General features: G+C 34.5%; 1 protein-coding gene across 1 annotated transcript in view; it reads left to right on the top strand.

The window, feature by feature from the left end:
* SULF1 (sulfatase 1) overlaps positions 1-8799 on the top strand; it is a 128587-nt gene that overhangs the window by 114286 nt on the left and 5502 nt on the right. The window contains exons 17-22 of the mRNA XM_083823005.1: positions 1380-1476; positions 1566-1660; positions 2362-2427; positions 2912-3084; positions 6090-6232; positions 6352-6475. Of these exons, the coding sequence (XP_083679131.1) occupies positions 1380-1476; positions 1566-1660; positions 2362-2427; positions 2912-3084; positions 6090-6232; positions 6352-6475 (698 nt within the window). The remainder of the gene's footprint in view (positions 1-1379; positions 1477-1565; positions 1661-2361; positions 2428-2911; positions 3085-6089; positions 6233-6351; positions 6476-8799) is intronic.

The following is an 8799-nucleotide window of genomic DNA, read 5'->3' as shown; positions in this document are numbered from 1 at the left end:
TAAATTTTAGATGACTGTAATCCCACTCCAGGTGAGGACAGATTAGATCAGCTATACCATCTTTCTTTAGCTTACTTAGCTGTTTGTAGAAACTAACATTAGCTAAGATACATTAGATATGTTTATCCCTAAAGAGACCTGCAACCATTTTTCCATCCTGAAACATACCTGGATTTCAATTTTTAACTCTACCCTACTTCTGAATGAAAAGGCAAATATTTCAAAGTATTTTTCATTTTAAAAAGCTGGTATGACTGATCTGAAGTCAGGCAGGCACAGGCAACAAAAATACTCTATTAACCTTCCTATCATGTTTAAAATATAAATAGTATTTCTTTCTCTCTCTCTTTTCAGAAACATCAAAGATAACATAAATGTTAATTTTGAACAAATAAAAATTATTCCTTCTTTACATTAATCATTTGCAAGCATGGCATTAATAAAGCCTTAAGTGGCTTTCTGGAAAAATGATTATTTCTCCATAGCGAGTTTTGACTTTTACTAAGTAATGTTCTCAGAATTACAGTTTGTGAGTGAGGAAAAAAGCATAATAGGAGAAGGTGGGAAGAGATAAGCATCTAAATCTTTCTGGTTTTCTTCTCAAAAATTTTAAAAAGGGTTCTGACGGAGCAGGGACCAAAAAAAAGGCTGTGTCTATAAAACTGGAATATTTCTATATTTATGGATGTTTTGTTTGTCAGCATGGAGACTTTGAAATTCCAGCCTATAGTCTGCTGGATTCTTAATCTCATTCCACTTCCTTGGACTTGCAATTATTCTTTTTTCTTGGTAGCACTATTTTTTCAAACACTAGTGTGAATATTTTTGTCACTGCACTACTTTATTACGAGTGTTTTCTTTTTTTTATTACTTATATGAACTTTTTTCTCTTTTAATCTTTATTGATCTTTATTAATTATATTGATCTTTACTCCACTGACTATGTGTTCTATTTTTAATTATTCTGCATACTCATAAGATGAGTTGCATTCATGTGGCAAGAAAAATGTATTTCTCAGCAGTTGGTGGTTGAATGAGCACATTTAGTTAACAAGAGGCTTTGAATTCTGAACAGATTTTTAGTTCAGTTGCAATCTCATTTCTGATCGGATTAAAAATCTCCAACATGACATTGTCATTGCATTTTTGCTTAGCAGGCAGAGAGCATCTGTCATGGATAAGGAACTTTTTTTGGAGAGAAAACAGATTGAAGCAATTATTATTATTGTCAGCATGAGAAGATGTTACAGTGTTTATTTATTTCTTAACAGATTATAACAAAGAAATTCTTAGGAATGTTGGAAGAAGGAGAACAAATGGATAGGCAACTGGGAAACCACTGACCTCCTGTTTCTTATTTGTTCAATTTATATCTACAGATGTTTTATTCTTCCAAATGACACTATTCACTGTGAGAGGGAGCTGTACCAATCTGCCAGAGCTTGGAAGGACCACAAGGCGTACATTGACAAGGAGGTAAGGGATGTTTTGAAACCTGAGTGACGCCTTTGCACTGCTACCTACCCATTCAAAGAATAATTCTGACTAGGCAATATTCTCTGCAGATTGAAGCTCTCCAAGACAAAATTAAGAATTTGAGGGAAGTTAGAGGACACCTAAAAAGAAGAAAACCAGATGAATGTGACTGTAGTAAACAGAGGTAAAATAGACAACATTCAGAATTAGAAGCTACACTGATTGATAAGGTTTAGATACTTCTGAAGTTTGGTTTGTTGTTTGTTTTTTTGTTTTTGGTTTGGTTTCGTTTGGTTTGTTTTTTTTTTTTTGATGGAAAACAAAGAACTTAAGCACTATTGATATTTAAACCCGTTTTAGAAACTCATGACTAAGGTTAGCCTATTCAGGTGTCATTTCTGTAACAGGGAAGGAAAGAAGCTGATTCATAATAGGCATGTAAATGTCTGTGCTCTGGATCTCTCCTGAGTAGAACTTATTTCTCTATTGACTTGAGAAGAAATCAAAGTTAGCCTGTTTCTGGAGAGACATTCAAGTGTGAGGGTATGTATCTTAATTCAAAATAGCTAAAAATGAAACTACCCCACGATCCAAATTTTAGTTAGATCCCTTTCAGGAGTAGAAACTACTCTTTGAAGATGCATGTACAAATTTTAAGATTAAATATGTTTGTATTCTACTAACGTATTGAACACAGCTGTAGTTTTACCACAGTCTAGCATAGGATCACTCACATATATATAACTTCTTCAAATGAAATGAAAATCGTGAGTCATTTTGTGTAGTTCTTTAAGAAAATGTCAAAGATGGTATGTTTCTGTTTTGTTTTTATGTTGAAAATGAATTGTTTCATGACTTGATATTTCTTAATACTTTTCAATGTAGCTACTACAACAAAGAGAAAGGGGTAAAGGCCCAAGAGAAAATCAAGAGCCATCTTCATCCCTTCAAGTAAGTTTGCTGTTATCTTCTCACTCTCTCAGCTAGCTTTTTGGTGACTGGAGAAATATGTATGATATTTTTGGAGAGGGAAAGGGGAGAGATGGGGAAAAGAAAAGGTCATATATAGTAAGCTTTCACAACAAACCTTCAGTAATTTTGGACATACATATGAAGGCTTATGAATAATATTAAAAAGCCCTATTGATAGAAATGGGAGAAATTAATCATTTCAGAAGATGATTGATAAGCAATCATTAAAAAGATCCTGTTAAACCTAAATGCAAAAGCACATCACTTCTTATATTTGCTGAGGAGAGCACCTTGTTGTAAATGCTGGGGTTGGAAGCTGTGCTGAAGGAGTCAGCATCCAAAAGGGCATATTCTCATCAGCTAATCTTTAAAAAAGCCATATAGACATAAAGATTGCTAATGCTCTTGTTAACCAAATAGAGACTGTTCTCTGTCAGACATGCCCAACTTTTTCTCTGAACAGAGAAGCAGCACAGGAGGTAGATGGCAAACTGCAGCTGTTCAAAGAGAATCGCAGAAGGAAGAAGGAAAGGAAGGGGAAAAAGCGCCAGAAGAAAGGAGATGAGTGCAGCCTTCCTGGACTGACGTGTTTTACCCACGACAATAATCACTGGCAAACAGCACCTTTCTGGAACTGTAAGTCTTGCTTCTGTGTGCAGAGGTGAACTAGGTTGTCCTCTGCTGTGTAGACTAATGACTAACTTCATTTAGTCAGTCAGGTCATTATTTTGAAAAATGTCACTTAGCAGTGCTGCTGCTGCTATTCTGAAGTCTTAAGGAAGAAAGTCACTTGAGTATGCTTGTAATTTTTGTGTTGCATATTTATATGGAATTATTACAAGAGACTCTATGTGAAACACAGCAGAAGCAAAAAGGAGAGTTGGCCTGTTAAAAAGTAGACATTCATTACCAGCCACTGAGGTTCGTGTCATCTCTTGGTGATCAAGATGACCGAATATATTTGCTAGGAGTTGTGAGTCTTCCGCCTTGCAAGAGGGAAAGGAAAAGGAAGGAAAACCCTTTCCCCATCTGTATCCAAGTAAATTTGTGTATGCCTATATAATGAAACTAATCTAACCAATAGATAGATTAGCAGAATTAAGTAGCTGTGACATCATGAGATAGAATTAGTGTGACAGAATTAGACATTTCCTGTACCTCATACACATTTTGTGGTTACTATGTTCTGAGGTGATAGTATTGATCTTCTTTTAGATTTAAGGTATTAATAAATAATAATGTTATCTTCAGGACTTCAATCACTGTTATCCCTTGTTTACAATTGTCTGAAAAATTCTGAGCCCATATTAAAGAAAAAATGAGTTTTCTCTCACAAGATTGAACAAAACTCCTTACTTCATTTCCATTATGCTAAGTCAAATTATTTACACATATTTAATGCTAACTACAAAACTGCTGGCTCTTTGGGAATTTAAATTTTTCAAGAAATACTTATCCAGGACAGATGACAGAGACAGATACTCATCAAGCATAAACCACTGTAACTATGTTAAATGCATTGAAACTCTGATACTTTGTCCAGGCTGCAGATCTACTCTGGGTCTCATAAAAGTGAGCAGAAGTAACAAATCCCTGAAATAGTAATTCTGCATGTTCACCATACAAAATGAATTCTGCAAATACTCTAATTCTACTGAGGTTAGAGCTTAAAGACCATGTGCATAATATTGCTGAGAAGTTTAGTGGAACTTTGACCCTTTCACTACTGTCCTAAAAGTTTCTGCAAACCTATTTTTTCCTAAGAAAAATGTTCAATCAGATTTTTTGAGGGGAGGGGGGCAAAACAGAATCATATAATCTGGTATTCAAGAGGTAATGTGTATATCTGAATTAAAACCTTTTCCCTTTTCCTCCTTTACTATGTTGTGGTTTTAGATAAGGGACTTATGACCGAAGATTTTGTCACAAACTCTTTCTTGTGACTTGACCTTTAAGTGAGGTAGCATTGTGTCACAAACCTCAGTACATAAAAGGTCTGCCTTAATTTTACCATTTTGATATCAAAGCCTATCATAAACAACTTATTGTGAAGAAAATACAAACACTATCCCTTATGAATTCTCCACATTATTCCCATTTTTGATATTCTACAAAAATTTAAAGTCAGAACTGCAGAATGCTCCCCTACTGTGTAAGAATAAAATCTTATAGCTAGAAAATATCTTAAGTTCCTTTAAACTTCAGGGTATATAAATAACAATCCTACTGGGACATGCTTCAACATTTCTAGGCATTCAGCATTAACAAAACATTTTTCTCGTCTTTGGTGGCAGAGGAGGAAAAGCGATTGAAAACTTTACTTTCAAAAACTTGAAGATCAAATGGTGATTAAGGTACAATAATCTGACTCTGAACAGAAAATTTGCTAAGAGCAAATACTCATTTCAAGAAAGATGTCTCTTACTGATAGTCTGTTCTGATTGCACTAGAACTTTTGCTAATAAGATTTTTATGTGTTAAAAATTTCCTACAGCAGTTATATGCATGGTTTTTGTTTTAAAGGCAACAATTAGATTGGTGTATTGCTTTTTAATTGTGAAGTAGCAAACAGCTAAGAAAAGTGTTCTCATATTTCTGTGCATTCTGGAAATGCTCCAGTAAGTGTCATGGGGTAAAAAAAATATCCCTTTGATGCAGTTCATAACTGAAAGAAGAGCCAAGGTATTGATTCCAATAACATGGACGAAAAGGGCCAATATCGTTACTAGTTTTATAAAGTGTGTTAAACACATTAACACTATTACAGAAAGCTACAGAACTAATTAAATAAAAATCTAAGGCACTATTAACATTTTATTATTGGAATTAAAAAGATATTCTTCTAAAACAAAGTGTTGCTTTCAGTTTGTTTAAAAGTCAAAAGGGATACCTTTCTGAGCCTTTTCCACAGGCAAAATGAGATTATAAACAGCCTTAAAAGTATTATGATTTTGGGAAGAAGTTTAGACAACTCATTAAACATGTCGTACTAAAACTAAATCATCTAATATTTGTGTTGACACTACCTATTGTCTCCTACTATTCTGTTGGTTAAACTACAGTGTATTGAAAAGAAATGAAAAGAGGCTCACCTACTATCATATTTGAAAATCTTGATATTGCACAAAATATGCAATATAAAGACCAATTAAAGCATATCTTGGTCCATATGTGATTTTACCCTAAAGTACATGTCTATATTTGGTTAGCTGAATAGCTGCCCATACTCTACCAAGCATGAGATCTTCATTTTCTCTAACGATGGCTTAGAGACATTATTCTCACATGTGACAGCTGGCTCTCGGTGTCTTCAATCTGGAGTAGAATCCTGCTCTAGGTTTCCCCAGGTTGAAAAGTAAAATAAACCATATACAAATGAGAACAAAATATGTCCTATTAACTATAGTAATTGCTGTATTCTGCTTTCTTTAGGTATATGTTTGAGAAATTTGCCTGTTAACAAAGTTTGTAAGTTTGTCCTCTTTTAGATGAGAATCTAATGTTATTCGAATATAAGATCTCTTTTAATTGATCTAGAATTTAAGTAAATAATCTATACATTTTGCTAGTACAAGAAACAAGCATATTATTTTTCACCTAAGCTAAAAACTTTTTTTTTTTTTTTTTTTTTTTACTTACAGTGGGCTCTTTCTGTGCTTGCACAAGCTCAAATAACAACACTTACTGGTGTTTGCGAACAGTTAATGACACCCACAATTTTCTCTTCTGTGAGTTTGCAACTGGCTTCTTGGAATATTTTGACATGAACACCGATCCCTATCAGGTAAACCCCTTTCCCTGTTACAAAATATTGCACACGAAATTCCTCTATTGGTTGTTTATATTTATTTTTATTATTATTTTTATAGTAAGTATTTTCTCCCCCATTTCTCTTTTTCTCAGCTGACAAATACTGTTCATACAGTGGAAAGAGGCATTTTGAATCAATTACATGTACAGCTAATGGAACTGCGAAGTTGTCAAGGTTACAAGCAGTGCAATCCAAGGCCTAAGGGACTTGAAACAGGTACAAGCAAAGTAGAAGAGGGTGTCTATTTCCATTTTATTAAGTTATTGTCATCTCCTCAATTGTATCCATGATCCAATGTCTCAATCTCTTAATTGTTGCTCTGAGTAAATTGGAATGATCTAAATACACCATCCTGTATAACTGCATGACCAGAAAGCTTCTTTGCAAGTTTGCACAGGTTATTATAGACAGATATTGATGACAAACAACAACATTTGACAGAAATTCTGCAGAAAGTTTATCATGTTATTTGCATGAAGCAATAACAAGCATATGCAGATCCTCTTACTCATAGCCATAACCCTTTTCTCTGTTGCAGGATTTATTTGGTTAGGTTCTGCCTCCCAGTAGCAGATGAGATATTATTCCGATTGCTCTCTGCCTGTATGACCAACCTTGGGCTCTACACCAAATTGGGACTTAACATTGCAAATTTCTAATCATATGTAGCCTCTCTGTTTATAAGGAAAGCAGTATTTCTTTACAAGATTCTCTGAACACAAAAATAGATGGCATTTATACTTCATAAGTCTGGATTTCTTTGCACTTAAATTTGGTTGATTGAAATTGTGGTTTTTTTTGTTTGCTTGTTTTTGTGTGTGTGGTTTTGGTTGTTTTTTTGTTTGTTTATTTGGTTGGTTGGTTTTTTTTTTTTTTTACAGGAATATTCCCTTCTATGTATTTTATATTGTTGCATCTTTGTATCTCTTTCTTCAGCTACAAACGTTTCTCTTTATTAATCATTTGGGGGTTTTATTGTTTTTTGAAAAACTATGGTTTTTCAGTTCTTTTATATAAAACTTCCAGGAAATCTTTATTGGACTGCAACTCTGTCTTTATTTAACACAGTACATTTCTTTTTAGGAATTAGATGCTGTGCATGGAAAGCTACATTGTGAATGGTTTTACAAGTTCTAAACACTAACAAAAGTTACTCTTGTATTTTCCTATATCAGGAAATAAAGATGGAGGAAGCTATGATCCACACAGGTATCCACACTTTTTTATTCTCCTCAGCAGCTTCTTTCCAAATAATTGCATGATTCCAGTCCATTTCAACTAATGTCTGTATCCTGCCATGTTGCACACAACCATAGCTTTTGATGCATGCCTTTTCTAACTACTTTACAGTGAACTTGGCCTTTGTTTTTTAGACCTACCATTCTGCATTTAACTTAGTTTATTGTCACAGCAAGACTTCATACAACTCATGTTCCATGCCTGTATTTCTTAGATGTTTACACAGGGAAAATAGAATAATGTCTTTTGGTTGTTTTCCTGTTGCTGCATTTTTGGTTGGTTTGTTGTTTTTGTTGTGGGTTTTTTTTGTTTGTTTGTTTGTTTGTTTCCTGTATTTATTTAGGAAGTCTGTACATATGCTTTTTAAATTAGTAATAAATATGCTTAAAAGGCTTTCTGAGATGTATGTACCCAAAAAGCCTAGTCAAACCTACATAAGTAAAGTAAAATCTTCTCACTGGCTTTAGAAATTGTTGGCAGATGCTGCTTCAAGCAAAAACAGTGCTCAGTTTGAGCAGCATGTGCACAGAAGCCAGAATTTCACTGGAAGTAAGGCAGAAAGATAAGGCTCCTTTGGGCAGGGGGACCTATGCTTTCAGACCAGATCTGACATGCGAAACTAAATCTTTTTAAAAGGTTGCAGTATTTGAACTGAGGAAGGGCAATGGGCGAGATATTTTGTCCCTAATTCAACCCAAGGTATGCAAGAAAGACTGCTGTTTACACCTTCATTTATCATATGTACCTGTTTATCCCAGCTACCCCTCCTGGTGGAGGAACCAGTCAAACATAAAGCAAAAGCCTGATGAGACTGAAAAATCCCCGTTCCCAACAGTACTGCACTTGCTGTTCAGTAAGCAGTCTGTTTAATGTCACATTTTGACTTGATACCTTCTCACTGTATATCAGTCTTATACATTTTCATCTCCATGTGCTTTGGTGGAGTAGCTCCTGATATACGTTGCTTGCCTGAGATGTAAATTGGGCCCAACAGGAGTATACAAGTCTACAGAAAGCTTTTTTTCTTCACAGGGTCTTTTGAGAAGAATCCTGTCATTAGCTTCCAGCAGCCAGGGAACAATTAAGAGAATGGATTTCAGTGTTTTGTAGTTCTCCAATTTAAGCAGCTATTTTTTCCATGCAGCTAATTTCATATTTTCTCACTTGTGTATTTTTGGGATGTGGGAAAATGATAAGTTTTTATTTGGTTATATCTCAGTTGTTTGCATTGCTTATAACAGCCTGGTGGGAACTAGTTACTACAGTGATAGAAAGTAATCCCTGTAATTATGCTTTGAAGT

Source organism: Anser anser (assembly GCF_964211835.1).
Source record: "Anser anser genome assembly, chromosome: 2".
NCBI classification, from domain to species: domain Eukaryota; kingdom Metazoa; phylum Chordata; class Aves; order Anseriformes; family Anatidae; genus Anser; species Anser anser.
Note: the sequence above shows the minus strand (reverse complement) of the source record. Positions and strands in the feature narration are given on the sequence as shown.